We start from the raw sequence: 21,802 nt of genomic DNA on the forward strand, positions 1-21,802 counted from the left end.
AACCCACATCCCCAAATAAACCTGAGACTCTCACATAATCCACTCACCCTCTCCCCCTCCCACATCCTCAAATAACCCGAGCCTCTCCCGTAATCCACTCACCCTCTCCCTATCCCACAACCCACATCTTCGAATAAACCCCAGACTCTCCCATAACCCACTCACCCTCTCTCCCCCACCCCCCGCCACAGGCTACTGACCTCCTCCCATCCTCCTGTAACACACTGCTCCTCTCCCCACACCCACACTCCCACCACCCTCTCCATCGCCCTGCCCCAAAGCTCAGAGCCCCCTCCGATAACCCACTGCTCCGCTGCATCCCCACGCGCAGTACTTCTTTCCCCGCACTCCTGCCACCCTTTGACCACCCCCCACCTCCCCCTGTAATGCAATGGCCCTCTCCTCACCATCCCATAGACCAGTGCTCCTCCTCGGTCCCCAAACCCACTGCTCCCTCCCCGTCCTACAACCTCCTGTAAACCACTGACTCCCTAACCCCATTCACCTATCCCTCTGCCCCCTCTCAGACCCATCCCTACACCACTGTCCATCTCCCCGTCCTGGTTAACACCCCGGGGTGTAGCTGAGCTCTCCGACAGCAGATAATAATAGGGGAGGGGAGCAGATGGTGTACAGAGTGAGCTGGTGTGGCCTGGGCCTCATGGACGAACTCGGGGACCCTCCCAGACCTGGGGATGGGTGGGCTCGGATCCTCACGCATTCGGGAACGGGTGGATCTGGAATCTGAGAAGGCTGGACACCCACCGGGCTGCCTGAAGAGTTCGCTCTCCACGATCTTGCTCATGCAGTTCAGCTTCTGACGTACCAGCTGGTTGTCGGGGATACTCTGGATAAATTTGGTGTAGAGAACACTGCGCGGTGACCAGAGGAAGAGAGGAGAGCAAATTAGCCTCACTGGAGACAACACTGCACCCTGTCAGTGTGCTTTACAGACCATAAGGTATGGGAGCAGAACTAGGCCGTCTGACCCATCACGTCTGCTCCACCACTTCATCATGGCTGATCCAATTTTCCTCTCAGCCCCAATCTCCTGCCTTCTCCCCGTATCCCTTCATGCCCCGATTAATCAAGAATCTATCAACCTCTGCCTTAAATGTACCCAATGACTTGGCCACCGCAGCCACCTGTGACAACGAATTCCACAGATTCACCACTCTCTGGCTGAAGAAATTCCTCCTCATCTCCATTCTAAAAGGACACCTCTCTATTCTGAGGCTCTGTCCTCTGGTCTTAGCCTCTCCCACCACAGGAAACATCCTCTCCACATCCACTCTATAGAGGCCTTTCACCATTTGATAGGTTTTAATGTGGTCATCCCTCATTCTTCTGAATTCCTGTGAGTACAGGCCCAGAGCCATCAAACGCTCCTCATATGATAAGCCTTTTCAAGCCCGGAATCATTTTTGTAAACCTCATTCGAACACTCTCCAATATCAGCACATCTTTTCTTAGATAAGCGGGCCAAAACTACACACAATACTCCAAACGAGGCCTCAGCAGTGCTTTATAAAGCCTCAACATTACATCCTTGCTTTTATATTCTAGTTCCCTTGAAATGAATGCTAACATTGCATTTGTCTTCCTCACCACTGACTCAACCTGCAAATTAACCTTTAGGGAATCCTGCACAAGGACTCCCAAATGGCCTGACCTATCGAGTAGAAAAATATTTACAGATTAGCTTTATTTGTCACATGTACATCAAAACGGATGCTCCGGTTTCCTCCCACAGTTCAAAGACAGACCAGTTGATAGTTTAATGGTCGTTGTAAATTGTCCCGTGTTTAGGCTAGGGTTAAATCGGGGGTTGCTGGGTGACGAGGCTCGAAGGGCCTAACCGCACTGTATCTCAATAAATACAAACAAATGGGACACAAGGCTTTACAGTATCAGTGATCTGAGTTCAATTCCCACTGCCGTCTGTAAGGAGTCTGTCCGTTTCCCTGTGACCGCAGGGGTTTCCTCCGAGTGCTCTGGTTCCCTCCTGGAGTCCGAAGACGTACAAGTTAGGGTTAGTGCGTTGGCGCTGGAAGTTTGGCGACACTTGTGGGCTGCCCTCAGCTCATCTTTGAGGCCGTTTTGGTCGTTGACGGAAACGTCACGTTTGATTGATCAATGTGATGTTTCGATATACATATGACAAATACAGCAAATCTGACTCGCCTTTAATCTTACCGGTCCACGGCCGGGTGCTGAGCCTCTGGTCTAACCAGCGTGCAGCCTGATGTGCTGGGACAGTACAGTGAGGCAGCTGCTAGGGATGCAAACCTCTCAACTTTGGGGACTCGGGTTTGACCCTGACCTCCGGCGCTGTCTATGTGGAGTCTGTGTGCTCTCCCTGTGATCATGCTGGTTCTCCCTGCAACCGCCCCCCCCCCCCACGAACCCTAATGTCTGTGGCTACCCCGAAAGGTTAACTGGCCATTGTAAGTTGCCCATTCCCCCCCCCAGTGTGTGGGTAAAAGGTAAAATATAGGTGGGGGGGGAGTTGACAGGAATGCAGGGGAGGGGGGAATAAAATGGGATCCATGTTAAGAAGTTTTTTTACTCAGAGAGAGGTGGATGCCTGGAATGTGCTGCTTGGTATGGTGATAGAGGCAAATACACTAGAGGCTTTTCAGAGACGTTCGGATAGGCACACGGATGTGAGGAAGATGGAGGGATGTGGATATGGTGTAGGTAGGAGGGATTGGTGTTTGGGTGTTTTTGACTTGCTTTTTAGCTGGGTCAGCACAACACTGTGGGCTGAATGGCCGGTTCCTGTGCTGTACTCTTCTATGTTCTAAAATAAAGGGAAGGGTTGAGAGGGTAATCAGAATGGGGAATGGAAAAGGAGGGAAGGGGCAGGAAGGAGAAGTTACCAAAAGTTCGAGAGGTCGATGTTCATGCCGTCAGGTTGGAGGCTACCCAGATGTAATATAAGGTGTTGTTCCTCCAACCCGAGTTGGCCTCATCGTACAGTAGGCGGTAGAGGAGGCCACGGACTGACACGTTGGAATGGGAATGGGAAGTAGAATTGAAATGGGTGGCCAGCAAGAGACTCTGCCTTCTGTGGCAGGACACAGAGCGAAGATGCCACACAAAGCGATTCCCGATCTGCGCCGGATCCGATCTCGCCAGTGTACAGTTGTGAGGTGGATGTGTGGGTGACAGATGCGTGCCCTCTACAGTGACAAGCCACATCACAGGATCTGTGCACGTCACACCTCTGTCAGACACACACACACACGCGTGCTGCACGCTTCTCACATGCGTGTGATACACAGGCTCCCCAAGAGAAGTGTCACAGGCATGGACTCCAGTTCCGTGGGTCCCCGCTGTTACCGGGCACGGGCTGTCGCTCATGGCCGGACAGCCTCACGGGTCTGTGGTGTCATACATTACCTCAGCTCCACGGGGTCGAACACGAGCATCACATGGTTAACGATGGTCGGGAGATATTTTAATGCAGCCCCCTGCAGACGAGAGAACTGTATGAATGTAAAGCTGGGTAAGCCGGTACGTTAGTTTACATACTAACCCCTATGCCAGGGTGGTCATGGGGACAACTACCTATTAAATGCTCCCAACGGCGTACATGTCAAATAGCCTCTGACAACCAAGTCCAGCTCCTGGCCTTTGTGTGTGGCTTAGCTACTAAGTCCGACGGAACTGTTTCTACTGACAGGAGAAGGAGCAAAGGAAAGTTACTGGCACCTTACAACCAGTAGCTCTGAGCAGACGGGGCTTGTCAGCCATAGTTGGCAGCTCCACCTAGGAGAAGGAAAACTCTGATCTCAAACCTCTGCTGCCTTGTGGCTACAGCCACTCATGGGAAAGGCTTCTAGAGTAAACCCCGAGGGGAAAATCAAGAGCTGGAGTCCCTATGGCAGTCCTACACTGAGTTCAATGCTGACTGGCAGGTCCGCTGGTGACGGTTGCCAGGTAACTGCTTCCCATGGAAACCCACCAAGCATGGGATGGTGCAATTCCGGCCAAGGGACTGGGCAGCTCCCACAGTCTGGAACCTTCTGGAGCCCAGAAATCTGTCCAATAGGAGCGATCATTGGGTGAGGGCGCCACGGCAGCGAGACGCTATTACAGGTCAGAGTTCAGTCCCAGCATCTTCTGTAAGGGATCTCAGTAGGTCCTCCCCGTGGAATGCGTGGGCTTTCTCTGGGTGCTCTGGTTTCCTCCCATAGTCCAAGGTCATTCTGGTTAGTAGCTTAACTGGTCATTGTAAATTGTCCCGTGTTTAGGCTAGAGTTAAACTGAGGGTTGTTGGGGGTTGCGGGGTGGTGCAGCTCTAAGGCCTGGAAGGGCCTATTCCACACGGTATCTCTAAGTGAAATAAGTAATTAAGATGTTAGTCACTGTTAGTGGACAAGATCAGAGACCCCCCCCTCCCTCCACTGTGGGCTCTCGTCCCCCTATAAACTGGACCTCCATCTCCCCTCCCTGATTCCTTCCCCCCCACATTACACTCATTCACATTAAGTACAGAACTGCAAAAGAAAGTTTACAAAGTTCGACAGGGGTCTCTGGGAGGGCAGGTTGTGACTGCCTGCCGCAGTCACCGCCAACTGCAATACTGCCAAAGTTCAAAGCAAGGTTGCAATCAAAGTACGTGTATGTCACCGAACACTACCCTGAGATTCCTTTTCTTGCAGGCTTTCACAGAAGAACAAAGAAATACAATAGAACCAATGAAAAACTACACACAAAGACAAACAATGGGCAAAAGGTGTTGGAAACCAGCTTTTTAAGAACACTTTTTATAAGGTATTAGATTAATTAATTTAAGACTAAAGTTGTAACTTAATCATAATTCGTACTTTTCTCACAAACTCATGTATTATTCACAGTATGTGATCTTTGTCTCCACTCACAGGCAGAAAGCTGTATAGCAGCTAAACTTAAGGTTTATCACCTTTCTCATATTACATTGGCTAAGTGTTAGCACATTACCCAACTGATGTAATTGTGCAACCAATCCTTCAATTTTAAAAGTGAAGGATTTTTCAGAGGTGCCATCTTCTTTGCCTCCTTTGCTGTTCATTCACCTCTGCTTTGTTTCTCAGCTCTTTATTTAGTTTACTTAGTATTTGTAAGTTTGTTTAAACTTTAAAATAAACGAGCGTTAAAAATTAACCAAATGCCATTCTAGACTGCCAGAAGAACCCCAAAGGATCAGGAAATAGCAGAGATGCAACAAAGCAAACTGTGCAAGTACGAATAAATAAATAATACTGGGAACGTAAGTTGTAGAATCATTGAAAGTGAGTCCGTAGGTTGAGGATTTGGCCCATGACCTACGTTGAGGCCAAACACAGACCTTAATCTTCACGGATTCCTCCAGCGGTCTGTCCATCAGCGAGTTGAACGAGAGGAACAGTTTTCGGATGGACTCATTAAACTCATTGTCATCCTTCCCGCTCCCATAAATCCTGCAATCGGAAGGCACAGAACAGGCCTCATTAACACAAGTTGTGAGAAAGTCGGGACCAGGATTCCGGCAGGGTCGGGCAAAGTGTAAGCGCATTATGTGTGAGAATTTTATTTAGAATTTGTTGTGTTTGGTGCTCCCTGTGAGGTGAGATTGATACTGGATCCGCTGTGTGTAGGTGTTGTGGGAGTTAATAACACTACTCCTACGTCACTCCGTTAACCAATAAAGTTCAGTTGAATAGCCTTCATATTGGTGGTGTTCCTGTGTGCTCTGCACTCTCCCTTAATATCGAACACAATTGTAAGCACAGCCCACACACGGGCTGCCTGCACGAGGATACTCGCCACAGACTGTGCGCGCGTGTGCGTGTGCATGCGTGCATGTGTGTGCGTGTGTCTGTGTGCACGTGTGCGTGTGTGTGCGTGTGTGCACGTGTGCACGCATGCGTGTCTGTGTGTGTGTCTGTGTGTGCGTGCGCGTGCGTGTATGTATGTATGTGTGTGTGTGCATGTGTGTGCGTCTGTGTCTGTGTGTGCGTGCGTGTGTGTATGTGTGTGTGTGTGTATGTGTGTATGTGTGTGTGCGTGTATGTATGTATGTGTGTGTGTGCATGTGTGTGCGTCTGTGTCTGTGTGTGCGTGCGTGTGTGTATGTGTGTGTGTGTGCGTGTGTGTATGTATGTGTGTGTGTGTGCGTGCGTGTGTGTGTGTGCACGTGCATGTGTTTCTGTGAGAGCGCGCTGCTGGGCACGTGTGCACAACAGTGTGAGTGTGTGGGTGTCTGTGTCCCACAGCGTGCTAAGCCTGACCTCGACGTGTGGGTTACAGAGGCGAGCAGCTTGTGGGTGCAATGCCCAGCCACTGCATGAGCTGTCCCAGACAGATGATCACAACAAAGGCACATCAATATCTTTTACAACACTAGCACAACACTTTACAGCGCCAGCGGCCCACGTTCCGTTCCCATCAATGTCTCGCTGGAGTTTGTACGTTCTCCCCGTGACAGTGTGAGTTTCCTCCCACATTCCAAGGACGTATGGGTTAGGGGTAGGGAGTTGTGTTGGTGCTGGAAGCATGGCGACACTAACAGGCTGCCCCCAGCACCTCCTCGGAGGGTGCAAAAACACCTTTCACTGTATGCTTCAAAGTTCAAAGTAAATTTATTATTGAAGCACGCATGTGTCACCATATACAACCCTGAGATTCATTTTCTTGTGGGCATACTCGATAAATTCAAAATAGAACAAGACCCATAATAGAATCAATGAAACACCACACCAACTGGGCCTTCAACCAGTGCACAAAAGACAAACTGTGCAATTACAAAAAGAAAGAAATAATAATAATAAATAAATAAGCAATAAATAATAGGAACATGAGATGAAAAGTCTTTGGACGTGACTCCATAGTTTGTGGGAACATTTTGGTGATGGGGTGAGTGAAATTATCCCCTCTGGTTGAGGGGTAATAACTGTTCCTGACCCTGGTGGTGTGGAACCTGATGGTTGAGGGGTAATAACTGTTCCTGAACCTGGAGGTGTGGATCCTGTGACACATAAAACAAACCTACCAAGATGCTGCCTGACCTCCCGAGTGTTTGTGGCATTTTCTGGTTATAGTTCAACGTCCCCATAACCTGAGCCTGGAATTATGAACGACTCCCAGTCGCTGACTCCCCCCCACCCCCAGCATGATGTTTCAGGGCTGGAGTTCTGCTCCCCCCCCCCCCCACCTTACCGCAGGTACAATTTCCGCGACTGGATTATGAATCGGAAAAGGTATTTCATTGCTTTCAGCGCCGCAAAAAGTAGGTCCGTTTTCTCCGAGTTTTCAGCATTTGAAACGTAGTAATTGAGCACCTTCGCCAGTTTCCTGCAGAAGACAAGTTAAATTTCAAAGTGAAATTTATAATCAACGTATGTATGTGGCAATTCCACTGCGGATGGTCCCGGGCCCGGCTGTGAAAGGAGGGGGGCTGGTCACGGGGCTAGCAACCCCATCCTGTAAAATCCCAGTTCAACAGAAACACCAGCAGCAGCAAGGCCTCATCACAGGGAGAGGAAGGATTTTCCATGGGTTACACCTTGAAAGACTGGCCCAGGACAGAGTACTTCGGTGAGCTGCTGTCCCCAGTTGGGAGGTGATGGCTGAAGAAGAAGATATATACTGTATGTCACCAAGCACTACCCTGGGATTCAATTTCTTGCAGGCATTCAGAGGTAAATTAAAAAAATGCAAAGGAATTTATGAAACGTATACATAAACAAGTGGGCACGTGGCCAAGTGGTTAAGGCATTGGGCTAGCAACCTGAAGGTTGTGAGTTCGAGCCCCAGCCGAGGCAACGTGTTGTGTCCTTGAGCAAGGCACTTAATCACACATTGCTCTGCGACGACATTGGTGCCAAGCTGTATGGGTCCTAGTGCCCTTCCCTTGGACAACATTGGTGTCGTGGAGAGGGGAGACTTGCAACATGGGCAACTGCTGGTCTTCCATACAACCTTGCCCAGGCCTGCGCCCTGGAGAGTGAAGACTTTCTAGGCGCAGATCCATGGTCTTGCAAGACGAACGGATGCCTTTTACATCACAACTCACAAAGACAAACTGAACAAATTTAAAAAGAGAGGAATATGAGTTGTAAATAGTTATTAAGTGTGAGTGTGTGGATTGTAAGATCGAAAGCAATACGTATCGATGAGCGGAGGGTGAAGATTTGAGGGAATGGTCTCGGGGCAGGAGGTTTTGAGGGGATTCCTAGGGTAACTCATCACCCCGAGGGTGGTGGAGGCAGAGACACACAACGCTTACGAAGTTAACGGAGGCAGTACAGTAGTGTAGTGGGGCATAGCAGTCAGCATCGCGCTGTTACTGTCAGCTGTAAGCCTGGGGTTCAGTTCCACCACTCCCTGTATGTTCTCCCCACGACCAGGTTGGGTTTCCTCCAAGTGCTCCGGTCTCCTCTCACTGTCCAAAGCCATACGGGGTAAGATTAGTGAGATGTGGGCATGCTATCCCTGAGCGGTGACAATTGTGGGCTGCCCCAGCACAACCCTCACTGATTCGATTTGTTTTGTATTCCGCCGTGTGTTTCCATGTGCACAAATAAAGCTAATCTTCAAAAGCATCTGGACTAGGAACTGAATCACCAAAGATAAATAGAAGTCTACAAATCAAGTGCAGGTAAATGGGATTAGTGTATAGCAACACATTGAAAATACAGGAGGAACTCAGCAGGTCAGGCAATATCTATAGAGATTAATTTTGGGCAGAGACTGAAGAATTTTGTGTTATTTAATGCATGAAATTACAAAGGCACCTTGAACTTCTTCCATTCCCCCTTCTGGCTCCCCTCTGACCCCTTCTCTTCTCCTCACCTGCTCATCGTCTTCCTCTGGTACCCCTCCTCCTCCCCTTTCTCCCATGGTCCACTCTCCTCTCCTATCAGATTCCTTCAGTCCCTTACACCTTACACCTATCAGCTTCTCACTTCATCCCCCAGCTTCCCTGCTCACCTGGTGTCACCTATCACCTGCCAGCTTCCCCGCTCACCTGGGGTCACCTATCATTCCCCCCAGCTTCCCTGCTCACCTGGCGTCACCTATCATCCCCCCCCAGCTGCCCCGCTCACCTGGCGTCACCTATCACCTGCCAGCTTCCCCACTCACCTGGCATCACCTATCATCCCCCAGCTTCCCCACTCACCTGGCGTCACCTATCATCCCCCAGCTTCCCTGCTCACCTGGCGTCACCTATCATCCCCCAGTTGCCCCACTGACCTGATGTCACCAATCATCCCCCAGCTGCCCCACTGACCTGACGTCACCAATCATCCCCCAGCTGCCCTGCTCACCTGGTGTCATCTACCACCTTCCAGTTTCCCTGCTCACCTGACGTCACCTATCATCCCCCAGCTTCCCCACTCACCTGGCGTCACCTATCATCCCCCAGCTTCCCCACTCACCTGGCGTCACCTATCATCCCCCAGCTTCCCCACTCACCTGACGTCACCTATCATCCCCCAGCTTCCCCACTCACCTGGCATCACCTATCATCCCCCAGCTGCCCCACTCATCTGGTGTCACCTATCATCCCCCAGCTTCCCCACTCACCTGGGTCACCTCTCATTCCCCAGCTTCCCTGCTCACCTGGTGTCACCTATCACCTGCCAGTTTGCACTCCTGCCCCTCCCCCAACATTCTGACTTCTTCCCCTTCCTTTCCTGTACCGATGAAGGGTCTTAGCCTGAGGCATCCACTGTTTATTCCCCTCCCCAGATGCAGCCTGACCTGCAGAGTTCCTCCAGCATTGTGTGTCTGCTGTTCTGGCTTTCCTGCAAACTGCAAAATCTCCTGTGTTTTTGGCATCTTGAGCTGCTTTGTCAGTGACTGGGACTTGATTGGTAAATGAACGGCTGACAGGTTACAGGTGGTGACCCCCCACCCCGGCTATACCACACTCAAAGGGGACAGATCACATTGCCATGTCGACAGCCTCCTGCTCCCTGTGCAATTCAGATCTCCCTGCACTTGGAGTATTGAGCACGGCTTTGGTCACCTTAAAACAGACAGCACAGCAGTATGGCGGTTAGTGTAAAACGATTACAACATCGGCAATCATGGTTCAATTCCCAACGCTGTCTGTAAGGAGTTTGCGTGTTCTCCCTGTGACTACGTGCGTTTCCTCCGGGTGCTCTGGTTCCCTCCCACAGTCCAAAGACGTATGGCTAGGGTTGGTCAGTTGTGGGCGTGCTTTGTCGGCACCAGAAGCACGGCGACACTCGTGGGCTGCCCCCAGCACAATGCTCGGACTGTTGGGGTTGTTGATGCAAACTGATGCATTTTGTTTTGATGCTTCGATGTACCGGTGAAAAATAAAGCTAATCTTTAATCTTTAAGATGTTATTAAACTAGAAGGTGTGTAGGAAACATTTATCAGGGCTTACCCTGGGTTCGCTCTTCTTTCCCTTTCTCCCATGGTCCACTCTCCTCTCCTATCGGATTCCTTCTTCTCCAGCCCTTTACCTTTCCCACCCACCTGCCTTCACCTATCACCTTCCAGATAATGTCCTTCCCTTCCCCCCAACTTTTAATTCAGGCATCTTCCCCCTTCCCTCTCCTGATGAAGGGTCTCAGCTCAAAACTTTATTGCCCTCCATAGATGCTGCCTGACCTGCTGAGTTCCTCTCAGCATTTTGTGTGTGTTACTCAGCAAGTTGTCGGGACTTGAGGGACTGAATAACAAGGAGAGACTGTGAAGGCTAGGACTTTATTCCCTGGAATGTAGAAGGTTCAGGGGTTGACCTGATAGAGGTTTATAAGTTCAAGAGGGGTACAGACAGGGTGAAAGCACAGTCTATATTCTCCTCCGGGTGGGGGGGCTAAAGACAAGAGGGCATAGGTTTAAGGTCAGAGATGAGAGATTTAAATGAGATGTTAGGGGCAGCTTCTTCACACAGAGGGTTGTGTGTATTTGGAATGAGCTGTCAGAAATAGTGATTACGGCAGGCACATTACCAACATTTGGACCATCAGAACATAAGAAATAGGAGCAGAATTAGGCCATTTGGCCCATCGAGTCTGCTCTGCCTTTTCATCATGTCTGATCCACTTCCCTGTCAGCCCCAATCTCCTGCCTTCTCCTCGTATCCCCTTATTCCCTGACTAATTAAGAATCTGCTTTAAATATACATAAAGACTTGGCCTCCACAGCCACCTGTGGTAATGAATTCCAAATTCACCACTCTCTGGCTAAAGAAATTCCTCCTCATCTCCATTCAAAAAGAACGCCCCCTCTATTCTGAGGCTGTGTCCTCTGGTCTTAGACTATCCCACCATAGGAAACATCCTCTCCACATCCACTCTATTGAGGCCCTTCAATATTTGATAGGTTTCAATGAGGTCACCCCTCAATTCTTCTGAATTCCAGTCAGTACAGGCCCAGAGCCATCAAATATTCCTCATATGAGAAACCTTTCAATCCCGGAATCATTTTTGTGAACCTTCTTTGAATCCTCTCTAATGTCAGCACATCCTTTCTTAGATAAGGGGCCCAACACTGCTCACAATACTCCAAGTCAGGCCTCACCACTGCCTTATAAAGCTTTGTTACATCCTTGCTTTTGTATTCTAGTTCAATTGAAATGGATGCTAATATCACATTTGCCTTCCTTGCCACAGACTCAACCTGCAAATCAACCTTTAGGGAATCCATTTGCACCTCAGATTTTTGAATTTCCTTTCCATTTAGAAAATAGACTACACTTTTATTTCTTCTACTAAAGTGCATACACTTCCCGACACTGTATTCCGTCTGCCACTTCTTTGTCCATTCTCCTGATCTGTCTAAGTCATTCTGTAGCCTTTCTGCTTTCTCAAAACTACCCGCCCCTCCACCTATCTTCGTATTATCTGCAAACGCTGCCTGGGCAGGGTGAAAAGCATTATCAAGGATGCATCTCACCCTAACCATGGACCTTTTACTCTCCTCCCATCCGGGAGGCGCTACAGGAGCCTCTGCTCCCGCACCAGCAGGCACAGGAAGAGCTTCTTCCCTGAGGCTGTGACACTGCTGAACTTCTCATCACAGCACTAAGCAGTATTGCATCCATATTGTACTGTCTCAGTACTTTTATATTTGTGTGCTGTAGCACTTACTTTTTAATTGCAGTTGTTTTGTAAATAACATTATTCTTTGCATTTCTGGTTAGATGCTAACTGCATTTCATTGGTTTTGTATCTGTACTCGGCACAATGACAATAAAGTTGCGTCTAATCTAATCTAATCTAAAATAGGCCACAAAGCCATCAATTCAGTCAACCAAGTCATTGACATATAAAAACTATTTAGATAAGCACACGGAGAGGAAAGGTTGAGAGGTCTATGGGTCAAATGTGGGCAGCGGGACTAGCTCGCTAGACTACAGGAAATGGGCCGAAGGGACTGTTCTGTGCTGTATGACACTATCACTTTGGCGCCAACGGTAGTGTAGCGGAGCGGTTAGCACGATGCTATTACAGCTCAGGGCGTTCCCGAGTTTGGAGTTCAATCCTGGCGTTATTCTGTATGTCCTCCCCGTGGAGTGCGTGAGTTTTCCGCAGCTACTTCAGCTTCCTCCCACAGTCCAAAGATTTACTGGGTGGGTTAACTGTTCATTGTAAATTGTCCCGTGATTAGGTTAGGGTTAAATCGGGGGTTGCTGAGGGTTGCTGGGACGATGAGGCTTAAAGGACCGGAAAGGCCTATTCTGTGCTGTACCACTGAATAAGGTTTATAAAACAAATCTCCGGATGGTTTCTCCTCTGGGACCCAGAATGACCCTGGAATGGGGTTCACTTACGGAGCACCCTCAGGGAGATCCAGGAAGAAGGTTTCAAGAAGAGTAGGAATTAATCGCTTGCTATAGGCTTCAGCACCATACTCACACGTAGGCAAGAGTCGCACTGAAGTGATTGGCGATGTAGGCTTCCAGGACCGGGTTGAAGTGCTGGAACTTTATGTCTCCGATCAGGGAGATGATAAAAACCTGAAGAAAAGTGAGAGGGAAGCAGTCAGCTGTGGAGTTTGCTGGGAATCACAGAATGTGGACTAGGATTCCCACAGAGCACTGAAGCGACCCATTCTCCTGGGGACTGATGGTCAGGCGAGGAAGTTCAAGTCTTTGGGTACCTCTGACATCTGATGATAATCTCCTATCAACCTCTGTTTTAAGTATACCCAAAGGTGGCCTCCACAGCCCTCTGTGGCAATGAATGCCACAGATTCACCACACCCTGGCTAGAGAAATTTCTTCTCATCTCTGTTCTAAAGGGACGTCCTTCGATTCTGAGGCTGTGCCCTCTGGTCCTAGACTCCCCCACTATTGGAAACTTCCTCTCCTCGTCCATTCTATCCAGGCCTTTCAATGCGATCTCCCCTCATTGTTGGCTCTGGGACTGAACTCCAGTGAACACAGGCCCAGAGCCATCAAATGTTAACCCCTTGATTCTCAGGATCATTCTTGTGAACCTCCTCTGGACTCTTTCCAATGCCAGCACACCCTCCCTTCCCTTCCTTTGTCACCACTCAGTTTAGCTTCTCTCCTCCTCCAAGACACCAGGTGGCACTGTGGAGCCGTGGGCAGAGTCACCCGCTCACGGTGCCAACGGAGCGGGTTCGATCCCGGCTTCTGCCGCAGTCTGGGCCGAGCGTGCATGCTCTCCCCGTCACTGTGTAGGTCTCCCTCTGCGCAATCCAGTTTCCTCCCACGTCCCAACGCTGCGCGGGTTGGAGGATGAACTGCCCCCTGTTGTGCGGGTGGGGCCCAGGACTAGGAGGGGATTTGCTGGGAAGGTGAGGTGTAAGTGGGTGGTTGACGGCTGGTGCAAACTCAGTGGGACTCGGTGAGCGTGAAGAACGAGGTGATTGGGGTGGGGGAACCGTCCTGTCACACACTGACACACTTCTCTTACCAGGGCGTCAAAGACCAGGAAGTCATAGGCTTCGCTCTCTGACATCTCCATCATTATATTGAAGAGGGCATCCAGCGTGTCCTGTAGGAACTGGAGGAGAGGGCGAGAGGAAGGGTGAGTGCAGAGAAACACCGGCACGAGAGCAGCAACTCCCTCTGGAGGTGGAGGGAGAACACCTCGATGCCTACCTGCTCCCTCTCCAAGTGCTCTCACCTCCATGGAGAGTGGGTCTGCAGGCCACCCAACCAGTGACGGTCACTCCCACCGCTGCCTTTCCTTGGAGACGCTGCAGGAGGGAAGCGATCGGACCCAGTGCCCCTCCCGCGGAATGGAGCTTCACAGCACCACTCAGGCTGAGGCCACCCCGACCCGTCCCAGGGGCACGCAGGGACACATGGCCACGACATCGTCCCGTCCTGTCCTGTCCCACAGCAGGGGCACGCAGGGACACAACGTCGTCCCATCCCGACCCGTCCCACAGCAGGGGCACGCAGGGACACGTGGCCATGTCGCTGTCCCATCCCGACCCATCCCACAGCAGGGGCACGCAGGGACACGCAGGGACACAACGTCGTCCCGTCCCGACCCGTCCCACAGCAGGGGCACACAGGGACACGTGGCCATGATGCTGTCCCATCCCGACCCATCCCACAGCAGGGACACGATGTTGTCCCGTCCCCACCCATCCCACAGCAGGGGCACGTGGCCATGAGGATCTAGACAGCGTGGCAGGAGTCACGACTCAGCAGGCAGTGCCAGAGCTAAATGGTAGAAGCACTTACAGGTAGGGCTGGAAACTGGGGCAGTCAGGGGTGTCTGGCTAAGTGGATAACATCGGAGAGAGAGGGAGGAAAGAAAGTGTCAGAATTAGAAACAGAGAGAGAGGAGATAGAGAGAAATAGAGAAAGAGAGAGAGAGAGAGACAGAGACAGAGAAACAGAGAGAAGGAGAAAGAAACAGCGGGGGTGTCACAGAAACCACACATTGGTTGTCAGTATTGGTCTATTTATGAATAGCTTTTTATAAATTCTATTATATTCATTTTTCTCTGTAACTTCCTGCAAGAAAATGAATCTCATTACATTTACTTTGAACTCTGCTGTAGCTGAAACTCACAAGAGCAGGTGATGCACTATCAATAACTCCAAAAGACTGGAAGTAGAGTAAATACTGGAAGGCTTTTATTAGCTGTAAAATGTGACCTCCACCATGCTGAGCATCTGCCCCTGGACTGAGGGAGAGGCAAGGCGAAATCACCTTTATTCAGGGGTCTGTGGGAGGAGCCACAGGAACAGTCAGCAGAGCGGCGTGTCCAGACAGGTAACCCAGTTACAACATATGGTTTACCACAGCAGGTGGTGAGGAAGTTGATTGGAGTGTTGGTCTCTTTGGAAGGGGGATTGAGTATTCACGTGGGGAAGTCTTGCTGTGAGTGTACAGGCCACTGGTGGAACAGTTTTGCCTGGCTTATTTAAGGGTGGACATACCTGCTTCGGACGAGGGGAGGAGAAAGCCCACCACATCAGCTCCTGGGTGAAAGGGTGGACTTATGAGGAATCAGAGCCTACCCTCGTGAAGAACATGAGATGATCTAATTGAGATGTACAGGGTCCTGAGAGGGACTGACTGGTGAATGCTGAGAAGACGGATCCCCCCAGTGGGGGACATCAAATGGAGAACACAGCCTTCAGCTGGATGCAGGGACTACTCCTCCGATGGCACGCTGGCGTAGAGGTTAGCTAACACTTTACAGCACGCCAGCTGTAAGATGGTGGTTCGATTCCCACTTTTCCCTGTGGGTACGTTCTCCCTGTGGGTTGCCTCCGGGTGCTCCAGTTCCCTCCCAGATCTCTCAAAGCCGCACGGTGAGGGGTGCTGAGTTGTGGGCGTGCTCTGTGGGTGCTGGAAGCACGGCAACACTGTCAGGCTGCTTCCGGCACAATCCTCGTGGATTTGGCCTGACGCATTTCACCGTATGTTTTGTTGTACGTGTGACAAATAAAACTAATGTTTCTCTCAACACATGGTGGATTGTTGGAGTTCTCTACCCCAGGGAACAGCGGAAGGTGGCATTGGGGAAATATTCAAGGCTTAGCTGCAGAGTCTGTTGGTCTAGGAGAGGCAGAGACAAAGAGGAACTGAGAGTTCAATAGAACCAAGCCCGAGGTCAGATCAGCCAAGGTCTTACTGTGTGGAGCAGCAGGCATAAAGGCCATTAGGCTTCTCCTGAGTAATAAACACACAAAATGCTGGAGGAACTCAGCAGGCCAGGCAGCATCTGATAAAGGGTCTTGGCCCAAATTGTCAACTGTTTATTCATTTCTATAGATGCCGCCTGGCCTGCTGCGTTCACCAGCAACTTTGATGTGTGTTGCTGGTATATTATCTATCAAGTCCAGTACGGGCTGTCCTAGGGTTACGGCAGAGTTCTGTTCCTGAGAACTGTTCGTCACCCGAACCATTCACAAGATGCAAATGAGTAACAACAGCGTGTGGGAGACAGTCAGAGAGACACTGAGGATGGGAGAGCAAGAAGACACGGGAAGAGTGGCCTCGGTGACCCCAGCCCCCCCGACTGCTGGAGGGGAGAGAGGTCATGGGGAAATACCCCAATCCCACCCGGCAGAGGATGCCTGCAGCCCTGCAGCAGCTGGTGGATCAGAGCAGCAGGGTAGCGTAGCTGTTGGTGTAACGCTATTAGTTCCTACTGTTGCCTGTAGGGAGCTCGCACAATCTCCTTGTGACTACGTGGGTTTCCACCCAAATTCCAGAGACATACAGGTCAGTAGTTAAATTGGTCATGCAGGTATAACTGGGCGGTGAGGAAGGGCCTGTCACCCCCCCAGTTACTTTAAATAAAATTAATTAATCTGTCCCTGTCCATGAGTCCCCATATCCCAAGAACTTTCTACAGGGGCACAATTGAGAGCATCCTGACTGGCTGTATCACTGCCTGGTATGGGAACTGTACTTCCCTCAATCACAGGACTCTGCAGAGTGGTGCGGACAGCCCAGTACATCTGTAGTTGTGAACTTCCCACTATTCAGGACATTTACAGAGATAGGTGTGTAAAAAGGGCCTGAAGGATCTTTAGGGACCTGAGTCACCCCAACCACAAACTGTTCCAGCTGCTACCATCCGAGAAATGGTACCGCACCAGGACCAACAGGCTCCGAGTCAGCTTCTTCCACCAGGCCATCAGACTGATTAATTCATGCTGATACAATTCTACTTCTGTTATATTGACTGTCCTATTGTACAGACTATTTATTACAAATTACTATAAATTGCACATTCAGATGGACAAGGTTTTTACTCCTCATGTATATGAAGGATGTAAGAAATAAAGTCAATTCTATTCAACTGAATTCTTGCCGTTCTCTTGAACAGTCACGTTTATGAATGGTGGTGTCCATGAACAACCCAGGCAGTAAGCAGGCCTGAAGGGTACTAGGAGGGGACTGAAAGGATCGGAAGTGACCCGTGTCGCGGTGATCTACTGCAACCCTACCTTGACAATCTCACTCCCATCCACTTCCATCAGGCGCCTCAGGTTCTGCTCGATGCTCTGGTGACTGCTTCGCCAGTTCAGCAGACCCAGCAAGTCAACTGTGGACCCAAATCATACAATGTAAAACCGTGACCATAGGTAAACCAGGATAAAAACGCCACCTCTCAAACCCACGACGTTTTACACACAGAATACATACGGATACACTCCACACTCACGTCGTTCCACAGGGGCATCCTAACAAGTTGCATCTCTATGTGGCAGACAGGACGGCTCTACAACAGGCAGTCAAAACTGCCCAGTGCATCACTGGCACCAGCCTACCCGCCATCAAGGATACGTATACAGAAAGGTGCTGGAAAAGGGCCACTGACATCATGAAGGATCCCACCCACTCTGCTCATGGACTGTTTGTCCCACTCCCATTAAGAGAAGGTCACACCAGGATCAAAAGCAGTGACTTTCCCCAAGCAGTAAGACTGTCCAACACCTGCACCCACTGACCCATCCCTCCACACCCCCAACCACCACTACTTTATCATTTCCTGTCAGTCACCTTGTGTACAGACACTCCTGTGCCTAAAGTCACTTTTGGACAACCAATCTATGTAAATTAGTCACCTTATGTATTTATATTTATTGTGGTTTTTTTATTATCCTGTCCTTTATCTTAATCTGTGTGGCCAAGTGCTTAAGGCATTGGACTAGCGATCTGAAGGTCGTGAGTTCGAGCCCCAGCTGAGGCAGCGTGTTGTGTCCTTGAGCAAGGCACGTAACCACATTGCTCTGCGACGACACCGGTGCCAGGCTGTATGGGTCCTAATGCCCTTCCCTTGGACAACGTCCATGGCGTGGAGAGGGGAGACTTGCAGCATGGGCAACTGCTGGTCTTCCATACAACCTTGCCCAGGCCTGCGCCCTGGAGAGTGAAGACTTTTCAGGCGCAGATCCATGGTCTCGCAAGACTAACGGATGCCTATGTATCTTACTGTGTTTTTTATGCTGCATCAGAGATGGAGTAATAATTATTTTGTTGTCCTTTACACTTGTGTACTGGAAATGACAAAGTAATCCCCAGTCTTGAAACTTGCTGTGACATAGGAAACGCAGCAGTCAATCTGAGCTCAGCAAGATCCATAAAAAGCAACCTGTTCACACCGACAGCTGATATAAAAAACTAAAAATGTAAAAAACCTCACCATGTGCCAGGCAGCCCCTGTGGAGAAAGCAACAGAGATGATGTGTCTCTTTCCAGAGGCGCTGACTGACCTGTTGAGTATTTCCAGCAGTTTTCTGTTTTGAATTCCCAGCATCCGGATAGAGGTTAATGGAAGGAGAGGCTGCCATTGGTGGGATTAATAGAAGGAGAGATTGCTATTGGTGGGGTTAATAGAAGGAAAGATTGCTATTGGTGGGGTTAAAGGAAGGAGAGATTGCTATTGGTGGGGTTAAAGGAAGGAGTGGCTGCCATTGGTGGGGTTAATGGAAGGAAAGATTGCCATTGTTGCGATTAAAGGAAGGAGAGGTTTCTGTTGGTGGGGTTCAAGTAAAGTGAGATCCCAGGCAGCAGAACTTACATTACTTTTCCCCTTTTACACAGCACTGGAGGTTGCAGTTCACTGGAGTCTGGAGCAGACAACTGGGAATGAGATACTGTGATGATAGAGATGGGCAGGAAGTAAGCATGGAGACTGCCCACATCTTAGGGCCACACAGGATGCCCAGATACAGTAATCCAGTCACAGAAATACAGCAACCATTGACTGGAGAGTGGAACTCCTGGCCAGAACCAGAGGAATTCAGTTTCTCCTGCCATTGACTAGTTCCAGAGAGGGGTGGATGGAAGGGCCCCTACCCCCTCAACAGGGGAGGGAAATGCTTCTTCCAGCAAGCAGCCAAGAAGCAAGGACCCGTGTCTCAGAGTAAAGGGTGGACTGAGACGAGGAGAATAGGCTTACTTCAAAGGGATTCTCATGGGGAAGGTCAAATCATTAGTGGGACAATGCAGGATAGCAGAGGTGAGGTACTGGAGGCTGGAATAGACACAAGGGGGCAAATGGCCCACACTCCCTTCCACATAAAAAGTTAACACTGACAGAGAGAGCGAAGGGTGGCTGTAGCCTGCTGGGACCTGCCCCATCTGGCGACATGCCCTGGCCAAATTATTACCGTTCTGGGTAAGCTTCGTTGAGCAGACAAGGGTGGAGATCTGGAAACTGTCCTTGAGGACAGATAAGCCGTAAGAATGATGTGGCCCTTTCCCGAGCTGGCTCTCTCGCTCCTCCTGTTCCTCCTTAGTCCCGGGAAGGGTGAGGTAACACTTGGCGTCCTCTGCCTTCTTGGTATCGCCCTGCCGACAAATTGATTTCATAGATCACTGTCTTTGTCATTTGGGAACAATTCTGTCAAAAGTTAGAATGCAGAACATCGAACAGAACAGGAACAGGAACATTGGCCCACCACAACTGTATTGATCGTGACGACAATCTAAACCAGGAGGTTCCCAACTTGGGGTCCATGGGCCACGTGCAGAATGGTTTTGGTCCACGGCATAAGATACGTTGGGAAACCCCCTGCTCTAAACTCAGCCCACCCACGTACACATTGTCTCTATCCTTCTACAGCAGGGCTTCCCAATCTTTTTATGCCATGGACCCCGACCATTAACCAAGGGGGTCCGAGGACCCCAGGAATCAGAATCAGGTTTAATATCATCAGCATGTCATGAAATTTGTTAACTTTGTGGCAGCAGTACAATGCAATACATAATAAAACTGTAAATTACAATAAGAATATACAATGTATACAGTTAAATTAAACAAATGGTGTAAAATAGAAATAAGAAGTAGTGAGGTAGTGATCGTGGGTTCAATGTCCATTCAGAAATTAGATAACAGAAGGGAAGAAGCTATTCCTGAATTGGTGAGTGTGTGCCTTCAGGCTCCTGTAGCTCCTTCCTGATGGTGGCAATGAGAAGAGGGCACGTCCCGGGTGAAGGGGGTCCTTAAATGATGGACGCTGCCTTTGCGATGCACCACTCCTTGGAGATGGGGCATCCACGCTCACTGTCTAACACCGTGGTTGTAAGTGTATCTACCAGTTCTCTTGGCAACACGTTCCAGGCATGCACCTCACTCCCTTCCCTCACCTCAACACTGACTCGATTCCACAACCTACACACTCACTTTCAAGGACTCTACAACTTATGTTCTCACTAATATTTATTTTGTATTTGCACAGTTTGTCTTTTTTCTCACACTGGTTGTTTGTTTGTGTGCTTTTCATAATTTTGATTGTATTTCCTTATTTTCTTGGGAATGTCCGCAAGAAAATGAACCCCAAGGTGGCATTTGGTGACATATACATATTTTGATAATAAATTTACTCTGTGTAAAAGAACTTGCGCTGCACATCTCCTTTAAACTTTTCCTCTCTCACCGTAAAGCTGTAGTATTGGACAGTTCCACCCTGAGAAATTCCATGGGGGCTGGTGTAAGACGCTCCTTCCCTCCGCTAGCCTGCAGGTCACCCTTGGGCAAGGTGTAGCACCTGCTTAGCCCCCGATCAGGGTCATGTGAAGCCGTGGGAGAAGGTGGTGGATGGTCGTACGAGCAGCCGGTGCAGATCACACGCCCTGGTTATGTGACCACTGACACCAGGCAGACAATCTCTGAAGAGTATTGATAATGGCTGGGGTCACCCATCTTGTAAAGACACTGCCCAGAAGAAGACAATGACAAACCACTTCTGTAGGAAGATTTGCCAAGAACAGTCATGGTCGCAGAAAGATCCTGCTCACACACGTCATAGGAGAAGGCACATAACAAACAAACAAACCCTGAGAAAAAGCCTATGCTACCTATGTCTCTCATAATTCTATAAACTTCTATCAGTCTCCGACTCTCCAGAGAAAAAAATCCACATTTGTCCAATCTCTCCTTCTTGCGAATACCCTCTAGTCCAGGCAACACATCAGTGAATCTCTTCTGCACCCTCTCCAAAGCCTCCGTGCGTGACCAGAACTACACACAACTCTGCATTGGGGTACGATGCGGATGTGCAGTGAGGTTCCTGGGGCCGCTACGTCGAGGGTTCTTCTCAGCATTAGGCAGCAGCCATCTTGGCCGCTGTGCTCTGGCGTTCAGGCAGAACCAGAACAAGACACAGGGATGCGGAATCAAAAACGAAACAGCGAATGTTCGCGGTGAGAGGGGAAAGATTTAATAGGAACGGGGAGGAACTCCATTTTTTTTTAAACACACACAGGGTGTTATGCATGCAGAATGAGCTGCCGGAGGAAGTGACTGAGGCAGCTACAATAATGACTTTTAAAAGACAGTCGCACAGGTACTTGGATAAGAAAAGTTCAAACACTATACAACAGTACAGGCCTCCCT

The 21,802-nt window shown here is 49.7% G+C and overlaps 1 protein-coding gene across 3 annotated transcripts in view; it reads right to left on the reverse strand.

Moving 5' to 3' along the window:
* The window catches only part of dock5 (dedicator of cytokinesis 5), a 222,736-nt gene that overhangs the window by 73,014 nt on the left and 127,920 nt on the right, over positions 1-21,802 (reverse strand). For all 3 annotated transcript variants that reach the window (XM_072266712.1, XM_072266714.1, XM_072266713.1), the window contains 8 exons: positions 19,575-19,755; positions 17,406-17,503; positions 13,894-13,983; positions 12,868-12,968; positions 7,186-7,320; positions 5,336-5,447; positions 3,406-3,476; positions 766-872 (listed from right to left, as the gene is read on the reverse strand). In XM_072266712.1, the coding sequence (XP_072122813.1) occupies positions 766-872; positions 3,406-3,476; positions 5,336-5,447; positions 7,186-7,320; positions 12,868-12,968; positions 13,894-13,983; positions 17,406-17,503; positions 19,575-19,755 (895 nt within the window). The remainder of the gene's footprint in view (positions 1-765; positions 873-3,405; positions 3,477-5,335; positions 5,448-7,185; positions 7,321-12,867; positions 12,969-13,893; positions 13,984-17,405; positions 17,504-19,574; positions 19,756-21,802) is intronic.

Source organism: Mobula birostris, chromosome 8 (assembly GCF_030028105.1).
Source record: "Mobula birostris isolate sMobBir1 chromosome 8, sMobBir1.hap1, whole genome shotgun sequence".
Taxonomy (NCBI): domain Eukaryota; kingdom Metazoa; phylum Chordata; class Chondrichthyes; order Myliobatiformes; family Myliobatidae; genus Mobula; species Mobula birostris.